Source organism: Dermacentor silvarum, chromosome 4, assembly GCF_013339745.2.
Source record: "Dermacentor silvarum isolate Dsil-2018 chromosome 4, BIME_Dsil_1.4, whole genome shotgun sequence".
NCBI lineage: Eukaryota > Metazoa > Arthropoda > Arachnida > Ixodida > Ixodidae > Dermacentor > Dermacentor silvarum.
The window spans coordinates 80,698,290-80,723,392 of record NC_051157.2 but is presented as its reverse complement, the minus strand read 5'-3'; the positions used below and the strand labels follow the sequence as shown (position 1 = coordinate 80,723,392).

At 45.9% G+C, this 25,103-nt stretch overlaps 1 protein-coding gene across 1 annotated transcript in view; it reads left to right on the top strand.

Annotated features, from left to right (window-relative positions):
* Positions 1–12,199: 12,199 nt before the first annotated feature.
* Positions 12,200–25,103, top strand: part of LOC119448721 (Down syndrome cell adhesion molecule homolog) — a gene marked incomplete at its 5' end in the record, with an annotated part of 259,262 nt that continues 246,358 nt past the window's right edge. The window contains one exon of the mRNA XM_049666473.1: positions 12,200–12,584. Within this exon, the coding sequence (XP_049522430.1) occupies positions 12,200–12,584 (385 nt within the window). The remainder of the gene's footprint in view (positions 12,585–25,103) is intronic.

The window sequence follows — 25,103 nt, the reverse complement described above, 5'->3', positions numbered from 1 at the left end:
AAAACATTACCCAGTTATAATTAGCCCAGACAGTGCTTTTTTTCCACCCAGATACATTAACACCGATCAAAAGATTAAAAGATTCCGGTACCGATTCTAAAGCAAAATGTGTCAGCAATGGTCATACACTTCAAGCATGCTTTGCCTCTAACACTCTTGCTTTACAGACAGAGCACGCTTTACAGGCAATGTGCTCTCCGGTTAGGGTAGGGTGTGCAAGCGAAATCAATTTGCACTGCAACATTCATTCTCATATCGGTGTGCTTTGGGCTGCGAGCCTTTAACAGCATGTTTTATTGCGATAGCAATTATAAGGACACTCAAAGCGGATTTCGGTCGTCGGCGTCGCCATCGCCGTTGCCGTGAGGTTCCGTATGACGTACAACGGCGATGAAATCGTCACCGCGCGCCGTACGCTGTATGTGCGACTGAAAGCGCGCGAGGGACACGCGCTTTCACTGGGAGCGAACACATAGCGGAGAGCAAACGCGCGTTCTGCGCCGTGCTCCCCGAAGGGCTGCAGAATTCCATATCACCATATATATCACCACCCCTCATGTAATGTCCTCACGGGACCCTTGAGGTATAATAAATAAATAAATATAGAGCAAACGCGACTTCTTCCGTCGCGCGAAAGGCCGTGGGGCGACGGGCGGGAGGGAGGGGAGGCGACGTTTAGCTGCGGCACCAAATGCGTAATTATATAAAAATGTTGCGAGGCGAGAAGGTGTTAAAGACTTCCGACGCTGCTCGACGAGTGTCTCGTTCTGATCTCGTCGAACACCTTCGAGCCTCCCCCAGAGGCAGCGGCAACAGTCACCAACGCCGCGCGCTCGGTGCGAACGCGGGCAAAACGACGACAGCTTCGACAACAGTTCTGAGCGTTGCTGATGCTGCTGCATGTCCAAGTTTATACAGCTGATAAATCTACTATCCTTACTCCGTATAGCTCTCAACTAATTTGCTATCGCAATTGATGCTTCGCCTTTCTGGTGAAACTGCGACATTTTTAAATGCGAAGCATTTCTTGGCGAACATTTGCCACTTTGACAGTATCTATCTATCTATCTATCTATCTATCTATCTATCTATCTATCTATCTATCTATCTATCTATCTATCTATCTATCTATCTATCTATCTATCTATCTATCTATCTATCTATCTATCTATCTATCTATCTATCTATCTATCTATCTAGCCGCCTGCGTCTTGGTGCTGTCATGGTCGTTTCGTTAACTTATTATGTACCGAAATTGGCATAATAAGACATGAGTGTATGACGAACATAAATGATAGGTCATGACATGAATGTCATGGACATGCGTGTCATGTACGTGATGGAACTGCCGCCTACGTCTTGGTGCTCTCGTGGTCGTTTCTTTAACTTGGTATTGTACCAACATTTGCATAATTTGACAGGAGTATACGACGAACACAAATGATAGGGCATGACATGAGTGTTATGACGTATGTGTCATATAGGTAATAAAACAGCCGCCTTCGTCTTGGTGCTCTCATTATCGTTTCCTTAACTTGGTAGGTAGGAAAATTGGCATAGCATGATAAGAATGTATGAAGAATATAAATGATAGCTCATGACATTGATGAATTGTATGTCATGAAACCGCTGCCTAAAATGACAATGACTCAGCGAAAAAAAATTAACACTCAAAAACCACTGAAATAGGTTCAGGACATGGGTCCTAAGTGAAGAAACACTAAAGGATGATGGTAGAAGTCATAGTCATCCGCATGACTCAGCAAAAATGATAATGACACAGCGAAAAAAATTAACCCTCAAAAACCACTGAAATTGGTTCGGACGTGGGTACTAAGTGAAGGAAACATTAAAGGATATATGGTAGAAGTCATAGTCATGAGCATGACTCAGCAAAAATGACAATGACTCACCGAAAAAAAATTAACGCTTAGAAAATGTCGCAGTTTTGCCCGAAAGGTGAAGCATCAATTGCGATAGCAAATTTACTAGTAGAGTATACGGAGTAAGGATAGTAGTTTTATGGGCTGCATAAACTTGGACACATTCGCTTACTAACTGTATTGTGTCGTATTGTGTATTGTGTCGTAATAATAAATGAAATGAAACTGAATTAACAAGCGTGGTGTCAGCGTGCTCAAGCAAACATGAATAGATCACACTCGATGACCGCAGACAAGCATTGTCAAAACACTGGCGTGAGCAAGCGCAACTGCAGCAGCGAGCAAACGTTCGTGCGAACTATCGCTTCAATGGAAACTGAGCGGCCGAAAGCACAGCGTATACAAAGGTCAGAGCCGTGTGGAGCTTGCGTTTCAGATACTGTGCGCGCGACAGCCCTCAGCCGCGCAAAGTGCAAGTATGCAGTTCCTGGCAGAGTATAAGCCACGCACCGCCCTTCCACGCTGTCTTCCCGCTTTCCTCCTTTCGCGTGGGAGATTGAGTCGCCAGTTTCCCTTGCGCCCGGTTGCAAGATACACATTTAGTGCCACAGCTAAATCTCACCGCTCCTCCATCTCTTCCTGCCTCTCTCTCTCTCCATTTCATCCCCCCACGGCTTTTCGCACGTCCAGAGACGTCGTGTTTGCTCTACGCCGTGCGTTCGCTCTCCGTGAACGCACGTGTCCCTCGCGCGCTTTCACTCACACATACAGCATACGGCGCGCGGCGACGAGTTTATCGCCGTTGGACTTTATACGGAACCTCACGACGACGGCAACGGCAGGAATGCGCTTGGAGTGTCCATATAATTGCTATTGCAATAGAACCAATGGATGGGTTCGGATGCGGTACTAAGTGAAGGAAAAGGCTAAAGGTTGATGGTCGAAGTCATAGTCATGAGCATGACTAAGGCTTCCGCCTTTTTTATTATATTGTATTTAGGAGATGTTGACGCCTTTAATTGGCTCCGGCTACTCTTTTTCACATAGAAGTATGAAAGAAAAAAAAAGAATTAACCTACACGCATTAAAATTAAATGTCAACTCCAAATCACAATAACACAAAGTCCAGTCACATCAGTACACTAATACCACACTAATACCGAAAGTCAACTCAGAAACACAGCAAAACGAAGTTCAGTCACAAAGTCGCATTAAGTTAAACACAAAATCCAGTCACATATGCACACTAATGCCACACTAAAACTGAAAGTGAACTCAGAAAAATGGCACACAACGTTCAGTCACATAGGTGCACTAAAGTAAGCACAAAGTCCGGTCACGTAACTATACTCAGAAACACAGCAAAACGAAGTTCAGTCACAAAGGCGCATTAAGTTAAACACAAAATCCAGTCACATATGTACACTAATGCCACACTAAAACTGAAAGTGAACTCAGAAAAATGGCATACAACACACGTTCAGTCACATAGGTGCACTAAAGTAAGCATAAAGTCCGGTCACGTAACTATACTAAAATCACGGAACATGAGATAGCATGTATTCGATTCAAATGAAACTCCATGAACCCATCTGTCGAATTGACCATAGAGTGAGTTCATCACAGTTAAACACTCTTTTAAATAGTTTCCGAGAATATTGCTCGCTTCTAGAAATCTTTGGAGGGCCATTAACGCTCGTCTTTGCAACGAATATGTTGGCCAAGGACCTAATATCTTCCTGAGGCTGAAGGGCCTGTGGTCTAATGTCTTTAAATCACGTGCTAAACGTTGTCTGTGTGTGTCGTGTCGCGGACATTCTAACAGAAGATGCTGCACATCCTCATCCGCGTGGCAACAAGTACATTCCGGACTATCAGCTCTTGAAATTTTTTGTAGAAAATGTTTTGTGTACGCGATACCGAGCCGAAGACGGTGAATGAGTGTTTCAAAGGCTCTGGTTGTATTCGCCTTAAGGTCTTTTAGGCGTAGCTAAAGGGACTCCTGAGGAGTCATGACATGAATTTCATGACATGCGTGTCATGTGGATCATGAAACAGCCGCCTACATCATGGTGCTCTCAGGGTCATTTAGTTAACTTGGTAGGCTCCCCACACACTGCTTCGCTTAACGACGATTCCCACAAGGCGTGGGATCTGCCGACTATTTTTTCCTGTAAAAAAGGGACTGTACACCGTTTCTGTAATGCCACTATAAAGGAGTAATGTTCTTACTTGTTATTATTTCTATTTCTAGCTCTTACGATAATGCGCTGTAAGCTTTTTTTTTCGAAATCAGTTTTATTTTCTTTAACTGTGTAGTGTTTACACGAATAAACCGCAGTTATGAATATGCCTTTCTTTATTTCTCTTTCATTTAACTCTTTCGTTCTTACGTGCCGCTGTTTCCAAAAGGGCGCGTCACAACTGGCTCCGCTATCCACTCTTTTGAAGAGATAAGCCGTGTGCCTGAAATTTCTGGGAGACGATGTCATGGAACAGCGCGTTAGCATAGTGTTCATGGAGACGTTAAGGCGTAACTTTAAGTAGTTGCCTTCCGTCTACCACGAATGGCCATTTCCATCATCCGCTTGCATGGTGGGAAGCTGCAGGAACCGTTTACAGGTAGGGGAAAAAGTGGTGGGCGCATTACCGACCGCGGTGGCGTCTCCTGCTTAGCTCACATTTTTTAGTTGGCTTAGAGTCTAGAAAGCATGGTAGCACTCATATTGGGCGTGTGATGTTATTTCATCTTTAAAGTGGGCTGTGTTTAGCAAAAGTCGGAGTAAGTACAACGGTGTAGTGATGCGGGGGAGTGGCAGGTGTAGGCTTGGTCGAAATGGGTTGCATCACTTTGCGAACATTTGCGTCCTATAGCACATGTATTGCTGTATGAACCTTTTCTATTTGAAACTGATTCCCACATGGTGTGAGACCTTTCCTCGCGTTAGGCAAGCTGCAACCGGTATGATTAGCCTGACCACAAAGGAACTGTCTAGCTAATCTGACCGCACAGACACTGGCTGGAATTATGCGAGAGCAGCGTCTATGTTTTCAGTTTTGGCTCCGGGAACGCCTATGCGCCCATGGGCTGCATCGACACAGAAGCGCTGCATCGCATCGCTGCCGTTGCATGCGGAATGCGGCCATTAGCGGCGCCACCGCGTACGCCAGATGGCAGGGAGGAGAAAACGTGGGAGTGGCTGCTTGATGGGGACAGGAGAGACTGTGCACCGACCTGTCAGCGCGGCTCATTTCTCATCCGGGCCTCCGAGCTCTTCTCTGGACATGACTAATTTCTCCGGGCAGACGAGTGCGGCCAGGCTTATCTGGCTTGCGAGCCAGAACGTCGTCCGAGAATTCATCTGCATGCCGTGATGTCTTCGGACTAGAGAGTCATTACGGCTTGACCAAATAAAGCCTGACGCCCTGCGTACTGGTTTGGAAAAATTGCGTTCCGCTCTTTCTCCTTACACTTGAACCAGAGCTGATTGATTCAGGGTAACTCGCCATGATAACTTCGTGCTGCCCGACCAGACGACAGATATTTAGAAGAGGATAGCTCATTGCGAACCGAATCAATAACGGTATGGTAACTCATGAGAGTAGGTGTTGTAGCATCTGTGCTGAAAGCTTCACTAATAACTGGATATGCTAAATTTCGAGGTTCTGGGGGGCTTTCTTACTCGAGTACAGAGACTAACCCAGTCTGAACTATAAGCAGTAAGAAAGCAGGATTCTTTGTAATCGATAAATAAAATTTAGTCAATACCTTCCGGTTTAAGCAGGATTGGCGCAAATGGCTGCAGCGAGATGAAGACATGAAAAGAAATAAAGTGAAACTGCATACCTCAACCGTACCATACAGACAATCATGACATGGCTGGTCTATATTTAATGAAGGTTTATATCTAACAAATTTGGCGCGTTAGAAGATCCCTCTGAACGAATTCAAGCTAATGGCATACTGCCATTATGAGCGCGGAGGCAAAATATTTAGGGGTAGAATTCCTCTCCCAACTGTACGATAACAAACGATCTCTAGACCCATCACCATATTTATCACCTTTAACGAGCATGCTCACCCAACACAACCACCAAAATGCGCTAAAGCTCAATTTTGTACGCACTGACATGTTGGAGTCTTCTTTTTGTCCGAGGACGATACATACAATAAAATTCTTTCACTGAAGCTGATGAAACATTGCTGTTCGTTTTCTTGTGTGTCGCAGTTATATTTTCTTTTCTATTGCCCGCCTTGCTTGGAGCTTGAGTCGGCAGTATATAATAATAATAATAATATTCAATCAATCAATCAATCAATCAATCAATTATTTATCGTGCCCAGGAACAACCGTGAGGTCTAGGTGCTGGCACACGTATACACAGAAAAAGAAGTACAGCAGAGAAATATTAGTAAAAGAAAAAAAACAATGATTAAAAATAACAATCTTGAAAAGAAAAGTGTACATACATGTAACCATAGGCGCAAAATGAATTCACAAGAAAAAGAAGAAGGGAAGTTGAACAATATGTGAGACTAAGACACAACAACGGAAAGCTCCGAGCAGAACAAAGACAGAGAGTTATGAAAAACATCGAGGTCATGAAAGTGGGCGTTATAAAGACTCTGTATTCTGTGGACGGTTGAGTGTTGCTGGTGACAGGCAGCAACATGGAAAGGTCTGTGTTCTCTGGTGATCTTGCGCGGAATACGAAATTTGATACAACTGAGGAGTTCGGGGCACATGAGGATACCGTGAAGGAGTTGCACGATTACGTCGGCAGCGAAGTAAGGGCAATGGCAATAATCCAACAGTGCTACAGAGTCCGTGTTAGCAAAGCGGTGATGATATATGCAAAGAAACTTTTTCTGGACCCGATCCAATAATAAATTCTTCTTCTTCTTCTTCTTCTTCTTCTTCTTCTTCTTCTTCTTCTTCTTATTATTATTATTATTATTATTATTATTATTATTATTATTATTATTATTATTATTATTATTATTATTATTATTATTATTATTATTATTATTTAACGACCCGTCTATGTGGCCTGTTCAAGCCGTTCCGTGGGGTGCTACACGACGGTATGCTTCATGCTTCTGAGAAGTCCGCAAACGATGAAGGTAGTGTGTAATCTGGACATTTTCTACCAAAACGTTCGTGGACTTCGCACCAAGGCGCGTGAATTTTTCGCCAATGTTATTTCGCCTTCCTTTCCTATTTTTGTTATTTCCTAAACTTGGCTCTGCAGTGAAATTTCCTCCTCAGATTTTTTTCCGCCACATTATAACGTCTTTCGCAGTGACCGGGACTTCAGTAGAGTTAAACAAAATGGTGGTGGCGTACTTATTGCCGTTGACAGCTCACTCACATGTGTAAGGCGCAGCGACATAGAAAGTGTACAGGAATTGATTTGGCTTGAAGTCAGCCTAGCGCGCTGTGAAAAATTGTTAACCGGAACCTTCTACGTTCCACCGAATATTTCTCCTGCTTTATTCGATGAGGTTATCTCTTCTATTGAAAGTGTCTTATACTCCCATCGCAAGCACAGAGTAATCCTTCTTGGTGATTTTAACACACCCGGAATTGATTGGAACACGCTTACATATTCTCATTATAAGCATTATATAGACAACAAATGCAGCCTGTTGTTAGACTTTCTGTCCTTCGGTTCTCTTCAGCAGCACAACTTGATCGCGAATTCCTGTGGCAACGTTTTAGACCTTTGCCTCTCAAATGCTCAAGCTATAGATGTCTCCCGTTCTGACATTTCCCTTGTCCGTCCCGATAAGTTTCACCCCTCCCTTAAGATAACTGCCTCTGTGTCAGCCTTGAGGCAGAGCTTCTCCACTGGCATTAATGAATCTTCTCGCTTTGCTTTCAAGCGGGGTGATTATGTTGGCGTGTATGATTTCTTCTCCACCAGAGATTGGTCCATGGTCACAGATAAAACCAATGTTGATGACCAAATAGATCAGTTTACGGAGCTTGTTATGAGCGGTATGCGCAAATACATTCCTCAGTACAGTCCTAGGCGCTCTAAATATCCCCACTGGTTCTTATCTGAACTTATAACTGCAATAAAGCATAAAAATCGCGCGCACCGTAAATCCGGAATTCCTGTGCCTAATCAGTGGAGAGAATAATTCCGCTTTTTTCGAACTCTCTACAAACACCTCTATAAGCGGGATAATGACTCATATATTGTATTCTTGGAGAAGAGCGCCTCCGACCGGCCGTCGGAATTTTGGAAGTATATCCGCAAGCGTACTAGTAATCGCGGAGAGTGTTTTCGCCAGCTCGACTCTAGTGGAGTAGAAGTCCAAGCAGTCGCAGATTGTTTTGCTGCTCATTTCTATTCCTTATATAAACCTTCAGGTTTCAACGCTGGTGTCAGTCAGTAGTACACAACGGCTCCTACATCTAGTCCTGTGTTGTTTGATGAAAAGTTGATCAGCGAATGCCTTAAGCGCTTGAAGCCTTCCCTATCTTGCGGTCCTGGTGGCATCCCTTCCGCAATCTTAAAAGCGTATGGCGGTATATTTGCCCCAGTATTGACATCTATATTTAATAGCCCTCTGAATACTTCCAGTTTCCCTCGCATGTGGAAAACTGCTCGTGTTTTTCCTGTATTTAAGTCTGGCTGTAAAATCGATGTCTCAAATTATCGCCCGATTTCTCTTCTCTCTGCAACGTCTAAGGTGTTTGAGCTTGCTGTTCACAACGTATTGTCTTGTACTGTGAAGAACACATTGATTCCGAATCAGCATGGATTCCTCACCGGCCGCTCCACTATCACAAATCTCGCAAGCTTCATGACACATATCTCCGCACCAGTACTTCAAAGGCGGCAAGTAGACACCATATATTGCGACCTCAGTAAAGCTTTTCATGTGGTCAGCCACTCGCTGCTTCTCATCAACCTTACGCACTTTGGTGTTGACTCGTCAATTGTAAATCTCTTGCACAGTTATCTTATTGGTAGATCATGTTTTGTTAACGTCAACGGCCAAACGTCTTCTTCGTACATGGTAACCAGCGGCGTTCCTCAAGGATCAGTGTTAGGACCGCTCCTTTTTTAAATTTTTATAATGACGTTCTTTCAACCATTCGGCATTCTTCATTCCCCCTATATGCCGATGACATAAAGATTTTTAGGGCAATTCACACTGTCGATGACTGTCGCATCCTGGAGTCTGACCTGCTTTCTTTTTCTAAATGGTGCACAAATAATAACTTCACCTTGAATGCTGCTAAGACCAAAGTCATGACGTTCACCCGCAAAACAGCAAGCATTTCTTTTTCTTATTCAGTAGATTCTGTACCATTGTGCAAGGTCTGTGGGATCAATAATCTCGGTGTACATTTTGATACAACCTTACACTTTTCAGCTCACACTAAACGCGTTGCAATGCGGGGCATGCGCACTCTTGGCTCTGTTTGCAGACTGTCGAGAGAATTCAATTCTCCTACACCATTCCGCTAGTTATACACAACAATCTGTCTTCCTCAACTCGAATACGCGTCGGTCGTCTGGAACGGCATTTCTAGATCCAACAGTGACATATAGATCGGGTCCAGAAAAAGTTTCTTAGCATATATTATCACCGCTTTGCTAACACGGACTCTGGGCCCTGCTCTAGCACTGTTGGATTATTGCCATTGCCCTTACTTCGCTGCCGACGTAATCGCGCTGACCTGCTTTTCCTTTTCAAACTCCTTCACGGTATCCTCATATGCCCCGAACTCCTCAGTTGTATCAAGTTTCGTATTCCGCGCAAGATCACCAAAGAACATTTCCATGTTGCTGCCTGTCACCACCAACACTCAACCATTTACAGAATACAGAGTCTTTATAACGGCCACTTACATGACCTTGATATATTTCACAACTCTCTGTCTCTGTTCTGCTCGGAGCTTTCCGTTGTTGTGTCTTAGTTTAACATATTCTTCAACTTCCTTTCTCCTCCTTTTTATTATGTATGCATTTTACGCCTTCGGGGATATGTATGTACAGTTGTCTTTTCAAGATTGCTATATTTTATTCATTGTTTTTTCTGCTGATATTCCCCTGCTGTATTTCTTTTTCTATGTATACGTGCGCCAGCACCTAGACCTCACGGTTGTTCCTGGGCACGATAAATAAATGATTGATTATTATTATTATTATTATTATTATTATATTATTATTATTATTATTATTATTATTATTATTATTATTATTATTATTATTATTATTATTATTATTATTATCATGATACTTGATATCTTTCATAACTCCTTGTCATCATTCTTTTCCGAGCTTTGCCTGGTATTATAATATCATGTATTGTTCAAGTGCCCTTCTCCTCCTTTTTCTTTTGTATTTACTTTGCGCTTTGTTGTCGGTACTCTCTTCTTTTCACTATTTTTATTTTTATTCATTTATTGTTTAATGATTTTTCCCTGAGTGTCTTTTTTTTTTTTGTAATGTATGCGTGCGCCAGCACTCAGACCTTAGGGTTGTTCCTGGGCACGTTAAATAAACATGATTGATTGATTGATTATTATTATTATTATTATTATTATTATTATTATTATTATTATTATTATTATTATTATTATTATTATTATTATTATTATTATTATTATTTTATTATTATTATTATTATAGTGGATGAACGCAACCCGTTCGACTAACACATCTATTGTAGATCACTTGAAGATAATTCTAGATGAGAAGGAGTGTGCACCTACAGGTGAATGTACAAATATTCAGAAAGACATCAGCAACAATAAAAAATTACGTGTCGACCTCCAAAACACCAACTAAGCAATTAAAGCATACTTCTAGATCTCATTTGGATCAGCATTAACATCATTTTACCGGGAGGCTAACCTAATAATAATAAACTTCTTATATAGGCAAGACAAATAAAGGGAGCACCAAGTGGTCATCTTAGGAAAAAGAAAAAAAAAAGAACTAGAAAATAAGAATTGGAAGGAAAAAGAGTGGAAATGAGAACTGCAGCGTCGTCGATAAAGCACACTTGTGCGCCCGAGTTCCTTAACAGCTACCAGCTAGAAGCGATATGCTCGGCTACAGCGAATGTCGCTACTCAGGTGGTTTTCAGTTACTTAAAGCTCAAGTGCAGAGCAATAAACAGTACAGTATTCTGGTCGCTACTGTGTTGCGTCACTTCAAACAATGCGCTAAAAAACCTAGCCTGCTCGCTCCGTGACTTCGGACGCGTATGTCTCGTAACGAAATACATGGCAGGCTTGCTCATTAGAAGACTTCGATCTCAAGTTACATGATTAGTGTCGCATTTACATCACGTGATCAGAAACAGAAGTCCGGGGTATTTGGTGGCTTCCTGCTGTGTCATAATTTACGAGCGACAGCAAGTTGTCCTGACGTTTCTTAACGGATGCAGCCACAAGGATGTTTCCCGAGAAATCCTTTCCACATCATGTTACATTGACGTTTCACAGACTCGCGTCGCAGCTTATATTGAGACAACAGCTGATGAGGAGTTGACGATGTACAGTTATAGATGTAGCTAGAATGGTATTTTCTCCTCCTACTTCGGTGAACACTCATGAACTCATTGACCATACGTACTTTCGAAGGTTACTACAGAGCAAGACATATGTTGACAGTGGGGAAATAGACTTTCAAGATTATTTTCATTGATTTGGCGGAAGACCCTTAGTCACTGGCCAGGAAAACAATGGCCAGTGATATCTTTCAAGAATTTGAATTACCATTCGCCGTATCCTAAATGTATGAAACGAGCTCGGTGCTCGGGTACAGCCCAGCTCATGCTGATTTCTACATGCCTTTCTTGAGGGCGACTGGGCTATGTGAACGCCTTTGATTTGCTCAGGCCCTCCACGTGCGTGCGCGAGCTCACCGTGTCCTTCCTCCCTCCACCTCCTATCTCTCTATCCCATCTTTCTGTTCCCTCTTTCCCGTCTCCCAGAGTAGGGTAGCCAACCAGACGCATTTCTGGTTAACATCCCTGACTTCTCTCTTTCTCTACTCCTCCTCCTACATGCCTGCAAGCGAGCGTCAGTCCTTTATCAAATCGGTCAATGCTTTTCTATATGCTACCTAACTAAACGCGTGGAAGTAAATCTTTCACGGCGCGTTGGGCCTAACTTGTGATATAACAAAAGAAAGCAAAGTAAAAATGATTTCGCGTAGTTTTATGGTGCAGAATGAACTGTGTGCTTATAGCACGCTACAGATCACTTGTCATTGTCCTGATCCTGTCTCCCCTCCGTTTTTCACACCATACTCTTCTTTTTTTTTTTTACCAACAGAGCTGACACGACCGGTGTTCCTCGTGGAACCTCCAAACCGCGTGGTGTTCAGCAACGCCACCGGAGCCCACATTCCCTGCTCAGTGTCCGGTTCTACCGCGACCCCAGATCACGTGGCACACGCACCAAGGTCATGCCGTGGACTCTCAGAGTGGTGCCGCCGTTGCGAAAGGCACCAGCGCCACCACCTCGGGCAAGGGCGGCTCGGGGGACGTCCTGGTCGCCTCGGCTACTCCGTACGGATTACGCCGCGTGCTGCAAGACGGCACTCTCGTGTTCCGGGCATTCGGAGAGCGCGAGTACGCAGCCGACGTCCACCATGCCACGTACCGCTGCTCGGCAACAAATGGCGTCGGCACCATCGTCAGCAGGGATGTCAAGGTCCGAGCAGGTACGCCCCAATTTCGATCTGTCGTTGCTGAGTGGTGGAGCGCGAATGGGCAGCATGCTTTGTTCACATGCTCACAGAATGCTCTTGTTTCTTGTTGTTTAATAACCGTACACAAATGGTAATGTAGGCTGCATTAAAGCCGGCTGCTCCAATATTTAACTACCAATTCCGCATAGTTATGCACACACATACGACAGACACACAAACATACCAAGTCTAAAAAAAATGTGAGTGTAAACAAAACCATAAAAAAAAACAGAAGCGACTTATATGCTTGCGTTGCACGCCATCTTATACGACTTAAATGCACGTCATCTAGAACGGCATGAATGTCATTCTAACTGTAACACTGACACCAAGCACTCAATATGCATCTTCATTGTGTTGTTTACAAGAAATACTTCTACAGGGTGCAGCCAGCCTGGAAACAATGGGCAGTGCATGGGTTTACCTAAACTTTGACCGTTTGGTTTCAAATAACCTTGCGGCTTCGTGAATTTACCATTTTCAGCACAAACTTATTTTTCTTAATGAATGACAATAATTTGCAGTTATTATGCACGTTTAAACCTGCGAAGTTTAAAAATCTTCAACGACAAAAACTTAGCATATACAAAAAAAGGTCACGTGCATCTTAAATAGACATGACTGGTAGCATGCGCTCATTAATATAAACAGGTACACACAACAGAAACGTTTCCTCTCAAGCGTACCTCTACGTTTCCTTAACGGTTCCTCTCAAGCACAAATAATTAGCTTATTATGCGGAACGCACGGTGATTGTACGGGCACAAGAGAGAGAGAGAGAGAGAGCAAGGAGAGGAAAGGCAGGGAGGTAAACCAGAAGAGCGTCCGGTCCGCATCAACACATGCATCGAGGAGACACACGCATATCCAAATTCCACACAACATGATTGGTTTCCGTGCTCACTTATTCACGCAAGACGCCATGCTACCGCTCAAGGAACAGATCCTAGACGACCAAATCCGGGGTACCAAGGCGATCCTCGGCCTAGATCTCGAAAAAGCGTTCGACAACGTGGCGCATTCCACCATTCTGGACCATATCACAAATATGAACCTGGGAGTCCGAGAGAGAGAGAGAGAGAGAGAGAGAAGTCATAAGGGAAAGGCAGGGAGGTTAACCAGGCTGAGCCCGGTAGGCTACCCTGCACTGGGGAAGGGGGAGAAGGGATTGAAAAAGAAGAAGGAAGAGAGAAGTTCACAGTTCACACCTTGCACATTTACAGTCCGAGCATACAACTACGTCAGGGACCTCACGGACGGAAAAGCCACGCTCATTGCCGGAGCCATGGAAATGGAAGAACTGAAACGGGTAAGGCCGCAGGGCTCAGTCATATCCCCCTGCTCTTCAACCTCGTGATACTCGACCTCCCGCGGGAGCTACAAGAAGTGGACGGTCTCCACCACACTATCTATGCGGACGACAACACGATCTGGACCAGTAACGGAAGCGACGGCCAGATAGAGACCAAACTCCGAGAATCCGTCCGCCAGGTAGAGGAGTTCCTCGCGGGGACGGACCTACGATGCTCCCCCGGCAAGTCGGCACTCCTGCTATAGCGTCCCAACCTCAAGGGCAGATCGCCCAAGGGATACGGCGGAACGAGAGAACACGAAGAAATCATAATCGACAGAAAGGACAGGCGCGAAATTCCAAAGGTAAGCAAGATCAAGGTCCTATAGGCATGATCATCGAAACGAACCGAGTTAACGGTGAGTCTGTCAACAAACTAACGACCAAGGTCAGCAACGCCATGCGCCTGATCCGGCGGATCACAAAAAGAAGGAAAGCCATGGGAGAGGAACGCGCTATCATACTCATCCACTCTTTCGCCCTCAGCCATATCGCCTACGTGGCCGGCCTTCCCCAACTGGTCAACTAGCGAAAGAAAGAAGATTAACGTCCTCATCCGAAGAACTTTCACGATCGCCCCCATCCTCCCGGACTGCACAACATGCTCAACGAGATCACCGAAGCACAACGCATATATCAGCTCGAAAGACTCACAAAGACCGACACGGGCCGATACATCCTCGACCAACTGGGCATCACGTACCCCAACCAACACGGACACAAAGCGTAAATACCCAAGGGAATACGAGAAACCATACACGTTGCAGCCATATCCCCGAACGTCCACCCAGACTTCAAAGGTCTCAGACTAGCAAGAGCCAGAACCCTCCTCCTATCGTACGGCAGGGAAATCGACGCGCACTTCGTTGACGTCATGGAACACCCCGACGGCCGACGCTTCACTGTAGCAGTAATAGAAGTCAACTCCAAAACCGACAACGCGTGTAGCGTCGAAGCCCAACATCCAGAGGAAGCCGAAGAGGTAGCCATCGCACTGGTCCTCTCGAATGTGGACTGCAACACCGTCCTGAGGGACTCCCAGACGACGGTAAAAAACTTTGCCAAAGGACGGATTTCACCCAAAGCCAATAACATCCTTAAGAGAAGACGCACTCCCAATGACCACCCCAGTCTCATCGTATTGTTCCCCGCCCACGACAACACGGGCAACTAGGCACCCCCGAATCTCAGCAAAGTAGCCCATCGCAGAGCGCGAGAGCTGACGGACCGCGCCTGGTCGGCCTCTCGGGAAGACCCCCGAACCGAACACGACAGACTGACCAGATACAGCGATATCACAAAGATGTACCAACAAGCTAGAACAGCATTCCGACCACCACACAAAGAGCTAAACAGGGCACAAACAGTGGCTTTACGCCAACCTCGAACGGATATTCCCCGAAGTACACAAAGAAGAGACATGAAAGATATCCAAACAGGAAACAGCTACACTCAAACACATGCTATGGGAATGTAACGGCCAACACAAAAACGAATTAAACTCCGAGACCATATCGCTAAGGTGGGCCGCCGCTCTGCGTAGCTCCGACCTCGGCGATCAACTCTGGGCCGTCCAGGAGGCCCGCGAAGTCGCTGAGACACGATGTCGGCGTATTGTCGTGGGAGACCTGAACCCGGGTGGCCAAAAACCTGCAGGAAACTTCAATAAAGTTATTACCAATCCAATATTTTGCAGCTCATGCGTTAGCCCTGAAAAACTCGCACTCTTGTAGAAGGAGAGGGCGCTATAACCTAAAGCTATTCCAAACTCTTTATTTCAATTCTGCACTCAGTCCTCCACAACTCGTCCAACCGTTTTTGGGCCGTCTGCCACTTCGTCTGTGTATCATGCGACACTGATTATTCATGATTATATGACTGGATTATTCAAGATTCATATCACTGGAACAGCGAAGACTCCCAATCTGATATGACGTCTACACACTGATTATTCATGATTAGACCGAACAAAAGAAAAATAGTTATTTCTGATTCAACGCCTTTTTCGCTGTTAACCATGTGTTATTGGACAAAGTTTTCGGCTGCGCCCAGTAGGCATCGCCTATCTGTCACGCCACGTAGCAAAACCGCGAAAAGTCACTGCGTCGAAGTGACGTGTATGCGTCATAGATGCATTAATATGCCGAACGATACCAATTTTTTTATGAATAGCCGTATACAGCATCGTTCCGAAAAGAAGATGGCTGGCACTGGCTACTGAGAACTGCCGGGGAGCATGCATTTCTTTACACATAATGCTCGTAAAAATTTTTGCTTGGCAGTATAACGTTCTCGAGCGTTTTCGGCACGTATACGACATCGCTCTGCCAGCTATTCTTCGCTGAAGATCCATTTTAGTGGCATTTTTAACCTTACGTTGCACTCCGCCGCGAGCTTTGACCAGCAACCGCAGGGGAAGCGCGCCAATCGCAGACGCCCGCCCCACCCTCCTCATCCCGTTATCTACTTTTGCTGCACTGGCTCGGCCTCACTGAAGCGCTGTCCACTTCAGCGTTCTCCTCGCTTATTGTCAGCCAATGAGATAAGAAAAACCGCTCAATGTAGGCAACTCTATTTGCTTTGAAAGCAGACAAAGGTGACCTCCTATTAAGAAGGAGATGATTTGATTGGCTTTCTCAAACAACGCTGCGGGTTACCGCCCCATGCTTGCGTCTGTGGTTACGTAAGTTTGATGTCAGGAGATTGAAATAAAAACAGATTGGAATAGTTTTACGTTATAGGGCTTCTGACTGCTGAAATAGACCTGTTTCTGGTATGTTTTTTTTTTTCAACAGTCGCTACGATCGCCCGAATACAACACATCAAGAATTTATAAGTTTGCAGTTGTTATAGTACTTCCGCCTTGACGCACAGTTTCCCTAGTGAAAAATGTCTCAGGATCAGATGCAACGCCGTATCGTCAACTTTGGTACGACACACCTTCTTACTACGACATTTAAGCAAGCGCAAGGTGCACAGAACAACCGTTAAACGAAATTCCGCCAACGCATTTGATCATACGCATCAAGCACGTCGTTATATCCGTTGAAGCGAACTTTCTTCCACACCATCTACGCATCCTTGTAACAACCTACGACGCCATTAAGGCACTGTGGCATCAGTAACGGCCCCACTTATCCCGAGCACTGACGCTGCAAACGACTTTGTCGCATCGAAGTGACAATGTTGTAATCAACGCCAACGAGACGAGCGGAATCAGAGGGAGAGATCCAAAGGCAAAGGCTCGCGAGGAAATTCTTCTGCCGACAAAAAATTATGGCCAGAAATTTGAGAGGCGCGAACAGATCATCAACAAACTCGCTCTCGTTACCGCCTAAGAAACCTTCTTCCGCGCAGCGTCCATCTCCCCCCTCGAGATTAGTACGACGCGCATTGGGTCCGCTCGACTATAGGTGTGACGTTTAAACACGAAGCAGCCTGCGAGCATGCTAGACGATTTCCTTCCTCCCGCCAGAGCAGAAAACCAACGAGACGAACAACGGTGGTGACAATGGAGAGGAGGGAGAGGTATCTGCATAACGACACCGGTCCCCGCTAATCACCCAAGTTCAGGACTGCGCAGCTCGCAAGCGAGCTGCGCGCGCCTCGGGGAAAGAAATATTGGAGACCGGTTGGCTCTTGTCATTAAGAAAGCATTAAACAGCAGCCGGTCATTAGGAGCCGGTCGATTAAACTGGAACAACCGGGTGGGGATCTCTCTTGGCCGATTACTGGCTCCGGCGCGGTGTGATAGCAGTGCTGCGTGTGTGTTCGACTCGGCAGCAGAAAAAGGAAATATTTGTGAAGTAAGCCCGAGGCTTCCGCGTGTGCACTAGCCACACACTTCATGAATACCCGCTTGCTTTTCTTTACCGCGAGTGCTTGAAGCGAGAAAAGCGCTTCCTTATTGAGGTACCGTCTTTGGTTATTATTAAAATGAACAAAAAAAAATGGGAACACAGGTACCGTCTTTCGTTCAGCCTCCACTTCAGTCACCAATATAGCGCAGCTGATTGTTCTCGTTTAAAAAAAAATACAGTGGCCACACGTCAGCCGGTACCGGAGCATCCAGGACTACAGGGTGGCCGATACTGCGCCGAGCGGGTGTTATTAATCGGTGCCGCCTTTATTTTGTACGGCTACGTCTGGTCGTGATTTTGGCCGTGTTTGCTTGGTCGCGTAAGCAACGCCGGTGGGCCTAGTTCGCTATCTGCGTATGAAAGTTCCAAGCATCGTTTGTTCTCCGTAATGAGTCAGCGAATGAAGATCAGATACGGTACTGAGAGCTGAGAACGGCGCGCTGGACGCAAATTACCTATCTGTATATATAGGAAGTGTATTTATGGAAAGGAGGCGTGGACAAGCATTTATACAAGAGCTACACAAATATTTCATTCCTATAGCGCAACGCCGCAGAGTCAGCCAGTTTATTATTTGCCAGTGTCAGTTAGAAGGTGTTATTTAGGAGCTCAAGGAGAAGTGTGCTTTGAAATGCACTTGTTATCGTGTGAGACAGACGTCACTTTGCAAACAACACGACTTACCGAAATTGCTTCGAAGACGGTGGAGTAATCGTTCGGAGTTTTCGTTAGAAATGTTTCATCTCAATGTGAAGCAGCTTTGTACATCAATGTGTAAGCCTTTGACTCGAAAAAGTTCAGACGGAACAGAGTCCTTTAACGCCACCAGAACAAACGATTTCAATCCAAGGTAAAGAGGACACGAACCCGCGAAAGAGCAGGAACATAAGGAAAAAGGCGGCGTGAGACAATCAGGTCCCCTTGGTCGGTACGCGACGACTTCCCAAGTAAACAGACAAGCACGAGAACCGCTGGACATGGCAAAATCTAATAAGGGCCTGGCAGCTGATGATTACATGCTTTGGCTGTCGACTTTTCCTTACAGAGACAGTTACGCTGTCACAGAAGCCGGGAAACATTCGTTGAGAAATGCGGCCAGCCCCCGAGTTATCAGTGCAAAGCCAAAGAGCGTCCGCAGCGAGACCGGCAGCAAATGGAGGGAACAAGGGGGTGGACTACAAAGGAAAGAAACAGGAAAGAGTGGCAAGAGCTGTCAAGATTTAGGGTGCTTTAGACATGATTACGTCTCCGACTGCGGCGGCGGACAGCGCAAACAGAGTGGCGACGACTGACCAACCGACCAGCCCACGGAGCGACCGACGTAAACTGGCACCGAGTCCCGTTCGTAGCCAAACGAAGACTGCAAGAAAAGGTGGCTTGGAAAGGGGAGGTACAGAACACAGAATATACAAAGCGAAAACAGACGCGTAAGGAAAAAGGAGAAAGCTGAGCGGATGAAACGCGGACGCAGAGGGACAACAACAGTCGCGAACAAAGCGTCGCGGATTACCGGGCCCGTGGCGACACGCTGCACAAAGGCAGTGCCGGCAGCCGCCCTGACACTGCCTGTGCGTTCGGCTGACCGGGGGGCGTCGGATGAACGTGGCGAAATGCGGGCGTCGGATTTCTTTCTCGTCGTTACCCTCCCACCGGGCCTCAGTCGAGCGACGGCGCACCAACGCACGCAGTAAGCTGGAGCCTTCTAACATCGCTGCCACCCCTTCCCTTTCTTCTTCGCTAGAGGGGATGCTAGATCGAGCGAAGCAGGCGGGAAAGTCAGCGCGGCATCAGCAGGGCGGCAGCGGCGAAGCGCATCCTCTTGCGCTGCCTCCGCCGCTGCCACGCAGCGGTCACTCACTCGGCAGAAAGACGATGTTGGAGCCGGGGCTGAGGGAGGGGGGAGAAAGGGTGTGGCTGTGAGGAAGAGGAGGGCAAAGATGCTCTCTTCTTTTCTCCTGATGGATGCTGACAGCAGAGGTGCCGCCGCCGGCAACACCGTTAGTAAGAACCGGCGCGTGCACGGACCGCCTCGGGGGAATTGTGCAAGGCGCTACAGTTTGGAGAAAGAAAACGCAAGGCGCCAGCGAGAAACAAAAACGATGTGGCTGCCGGGAAGGGAGCGGATAAGGGAGGATAAAAAGAAGGAAACGAATACAGACAAGGATACAAAATAAAAAGCCCTAAAGAAACGCTCAGACGTGTGTTTTGTTGCTTTCCGGACGTCTCCAGTGTCCTTTTTATTCATACTTTTTTTTAACTTTCATATGGGCTTAGTTTACGTTTACTTAGAGGAAATTCCAAGGAAGCGAACTCTAATGAAAGCTTCTTTGTTCTCGCGCACTCGCTACGCCGTTTTCAGCGTAGCAAAAGAAAAAAAAAACGGTGATGAGATTCTCCTCTCCTTTTGCATTTATCTCTTACTCTCACTTTTTTGCCTTCTATTTTTCGATAATTTTTTTTATTAATTTCCTCGCAGGGATTGTAGAACCATGAGAGCTAGGATCGTCCGCCCATCCGCTCGGGAAATGTGTTTCATGCTTTTCAGGCTCTGGGATGAGTGGCTCGCCTCTAATTCACCGCGCTTTTTATTTCTTTTTCTCTCTTTCTTTTTCTCCGAGGGCTCAACGAAAGTTCCCTTCCTAACGTCGTGACGTAGAAGATGAGTCTAAAATTTAATAACGCGTCTTGATCGCACCGCTGGCTACGAAGGGAGACGCTCACCCAGAGGATAGAAGAAAATAAACGCGGATATCAAGAGTGCCCTCCCCTTATGGCTAGTCCTAACTAAGACTGCTCAGCAACCGTGAACTTACGTGGGATTCTGCCTATGGCATTCTTTTGCCGTTATGGCAGAATTAAAGTACGCACTGAGCATCACATTTATAGGAGCCCGACATTCACTGTGATTAGAAGCTTATAGAACATCATTACGACAACGTGTATATGGTTACAACATCTTCAGGTGCAGGGCAATTTTGTCTATTTTCTCGTGTAACAGGTGCACTTGACAGAATTTTCGTAAGGGTCACGTCAAGATTGAACAGAAGGACTGATCCCACGCCCCGGTCTCTAGAGCTATAGATGAGCAAAATAAAGCACGGTATACTCGTGAAACTTGCATTAATCGCTTCTGGCGACGAATGGAGAACGCCACAATGAGAACCGCAGGGACTTGCCTTCAGTTCTTCCAAATCGAAAACCTAAATCGCTTCTAACTCGCATTCACCTTCGGTGAGTGTATCGAAAATCCTCAAGGGAGCACCGACGACAGGCGAACCAATCTCAAGAACTTTCGTGAAAAAGGAAGAAATTTCGAGAAATAATAATAAACCGACCACGCCCTTCAAGTTGAAATTCCGCCCTGGGCTCCCTATAACTTGTCTCGACTTTCTCTTCATAAAACGCTTCTTTAGTTTTTTTTTTTTGCTCGCCTAAGACACCTTTTGATGAAACAGATTCGTCTACAACGCCTCGAGACACACTGACAAAGTCACAAAAGGGAAGTGAGTGAGGATGAGTTGGAGGTGAAATGGGAGGAAACTAAATCGAAGACGAGGACCCCACATGCGCGGGTTGAAAGGGGGGCAGGGGAGGAGGGGGGGGGGGGGTGACTCCCACTTTTGAGTCGGACTTCTATTAGCACGCCAAGGAAAGCGGAAAAGACTGCCGCCGTGAGGACCCGAGGAAGAAGCCGGAAAAACCGCCACCGACGCCCGAAAGAAGGTTCCCCGTTATAAATGGGCTGGATTTGATGAGGATTGAGAGCTGAGCCACGTGGCGGGATAAAAGGCGCGCCGCACACTTTATAGCCCGAAGGGGCGGCGAGTAGATGGCAGGGGGAGTAGCGGAACCGTAGCGCCATCTGGAGCGCGCACCCCGTTCGCGTTCTTTTCGTCACCGACGCGCGCGCGCAGTATTCAGCCCTACCCTAATGAGGTGCCGGATATTCTGCTGTCGCATTTCGTTCCATCCTTCTTGCTTTTTTCTCTTCTTCTTTCTTTCACATCCCAACGCTCTTACACTTTCCTATGGCAGTTTCGGTGCCACCGTATGTTGTCGCCGTAGGCGGGTGTCCATTGTGTGCCTATTTGGTAAGAATCGTTATCATGTCGTCCTACCAATGATCGAATTAAGAGAAACTGCTTCAGCCCATGTCAAACCTAAAAAGTAAATAGGAGTAATAAGCAAACATTTATGAGCCAATTACCCTTACGAAGTAGCAAAATGGTGATTGTGACCGCGAAGAGGGACTTGGTTGGCAGAAACTATAATATGAACAGAGCGATTAGGTTGAACAGAAAGCACTGTAGTCGATCCGCCAATTTGGTTCCCATAAAATGAAAAAAAAAAAAAATTGGGGGCTATATTTGATTTTTCATCATAGAAAGGTTGCCAGAGAAGATGCTGCCGCTGGATGCCTTATTGAAGCAGTGAACACTATTGGTCAGAAACGTGTTGACAAGTGTATTGCTTTGAAATGTATATTAGCGCATGGTCACGTATTTGCATAGTTTGAATCACTAGCCCGGTCCCAGCGTTCCTAGCCCGTTTGAAAAATCCTACTTGGGTTGTCAGTCACGGGCTTTCTCTGGCGGTATAATCTAGAGCTGTCTGTTGAATTCTTTGCAGGCGATGCAGCCATTGGTTCTGAAGGAGCTGTGCAAGGTTGTCACACACATACTGAAGCATAACGCTTAGCTACGAGAAGCGCACTGCTGTAGGATGCGTTAAAGTTTCATGAAACACTTGAAGTGTCCAAGCGTTGATGCGCGAGTGAGCGCAGCATATATGCCGGCGTGTGTTAACTTAGGCAACGCGAACCCAAAGTAATGGCTAGTGCGCGTCGGCTCAAGACAGCTGCTGCTCAAGACGGCGCAGCTAGTCTAGCGGTAAGCACAAGAGGAACCCGCCTGCAGTTCACACCACTTACATGACGCGTCTGTGCGTTGGCAATACCCTGTATTGCTTTATTACTTGATTGCTAATTGCATTAACGTCGGCATTTATCGTGAGATGGGCTGTGCCACAATGTGTTAACTTTCACCGTCGCAGTGATATTGCGAACTGCATGTGTGTTATCATAGGCTATAGGCCTCCAGCCTTTGATATCGAGAATCAATCTAAGAAGGCCGCCGAGATAATGCTCGCATTTTGCTGCCGACGTGATATAAAGCGTAACGAAAGTCTACAAAACCATCCACTTACCGTGAAGGGGGCAAATAAGGGGTTAGAAACGGCTACCAGTTCAGCCTGAAGTTGGCCAAATCGCTAGTCTCAGAAGCCAAGACTGGTGTTAACTACACGAACAATGAAAGTATTCGCAAGGAGCTGTGGTTGTCATAGGATGTGGTTGTTAACTTCATACAGCCTGCGTGACTAGTGCGTCTGCAGATAGCGCCCGTTTATACGTCGTTCGTGCTCCTTTACGTCCGGTCCACTTGTGCTGCATAAACTCGGTCTGCTAACCTCTTTGCCGTTGATGCAGCGTTATTTATTTTATTTTTTTTTTGCGACGGATCCATGGCAAGTTGTAGTGAAACACCGCTAAACCTAGTGTTACCCTCCGGCTATGAAATCACAAATCGAAACTGAAATTGCGTGGTTTCTCTAGCACCTACAGGTTTCTCTAGTTTCCAATGTCGAGAAATAACCTCAACAAGACTGATGAGATAACGGCCAAACTTTTCTGCTGAGTTGACGTGCAGGGTAGCAAAAGTCAACGCCATTCACTTCCCGTGAAGAGTGCGAATGAGTCATAAATAGGTACCCGTTTGGCTAAAAGCGATGAGGCTTGGCGCCGTCATGCAAAACCATGACGTAGTTTTCATTCCATTCTGTTATCGGAAATATGCGGGAAACCTAGCATAAACCACTGCTGCGGTAAAATACCAAACCGAGAAGCTCGGAAAATACCTGCGCTGTGTAAGCATAGAAACTGTCAACAACCTAAAGAACACCATGGTCAAGCATTCTACTAATCTACTTCTGCAGATGAAACGCCATAGCCCCGATATTCACAATATCCGCAGTACCTTGCTGTAGAAGCATCGTGAATTTAGCTTTCCGTCTGTGCCGACACCACTAAAGATTGCAAAATCTCCCGACATTTTTTTTTTACTCACATGCAGTGATATAAGCCGTGAGCTTGCACGCCTGCACAGAGTCAGACGATGTTTTAACATGACAACAAAAAACTGGCCTTTAGATGCTGCAGGTGGCGCTGAACAAGGAAAACGCAATCAGGCATCTCCAGGTCATTGAAAGAACTTTGTTTTCTTTGGCTGCGATCTACAAGCATCGTCACTCTACTACATCCAGACTGTATATCTACTTCTGTTATCTATTCTGAAGAGTACTAGTGGCAAGCACACAATGCGGAAGCATCCAGAGCCCTCCTATGGGTATAGTGTACCTTGGTAGCAGAACGACGCAAAACAAAACGCTAGTTCCTTGCTTCTATCGCATGCGCTTACTTCATGGTCTTCATGGTTTATGTAAGATCGACCTGTCCCATTGTTGACAAACGCCTCTGTAACTCGATGCTCAATAATGCAAGAGGAAATATTCCTGTTTGTCTTGTACCCTGTCAGCTGCCGCACACAGACGCTGTTACAGGGTCTTCTCTGTAAGTAGCTCATGTGTCAAGAGCGAATATGAGGCTTTGAGAAAAAATCGCGCCATTTGCCCGTGAGCAAAGCGATCGAAGCAAACATGTGGATGGGAGTTGCTCTGGAATGGCATAGGTCACGGCAAACGAAATCTTTTTTTTTTTTTTTTTTTTTTAGAGTTAGGTTTCAAAGACGGCACACGTGCGCTTCACGATTCCTAAAAGAAAGAAAGACAGATAAAAGACCGATCCCATGCCCCGCCCCTATACTGTGGCATGTATTTTGTATTTGTGTTTGTATACTTGTAAGCTCCTTTATTTTGCTGTTGCTATAGGGCTTTTGCTGCATTGAGAGAAAAAGTAAAGTGAGTGAGTGAGTGAGTGAGTGAGTGAGTGAGTGAGTGAGTGAGTGAGTGAGTGAGTGAGTGAGTGAGTGAGTGAGTGAGTGAGTGAGTGAGTGAGTGAGTGAGTGAGTGAGTGAGTGAGTGAGTGAGTGAGTGAGTGAGTGAGTGAGTGAGTGAGTGAGTGAGTGAGTGAGTGAGTGAGTGAGTGAGTGAACTTTATTCGGTCCACGATAGACGCGAGTAAACTCGACGTCACCTGGATAGGCCCACTCAGGGACCTTCAGGTCAAACCTGACGGCCCTCTCGCGGGCCCTCTGGACTGTCAGGATT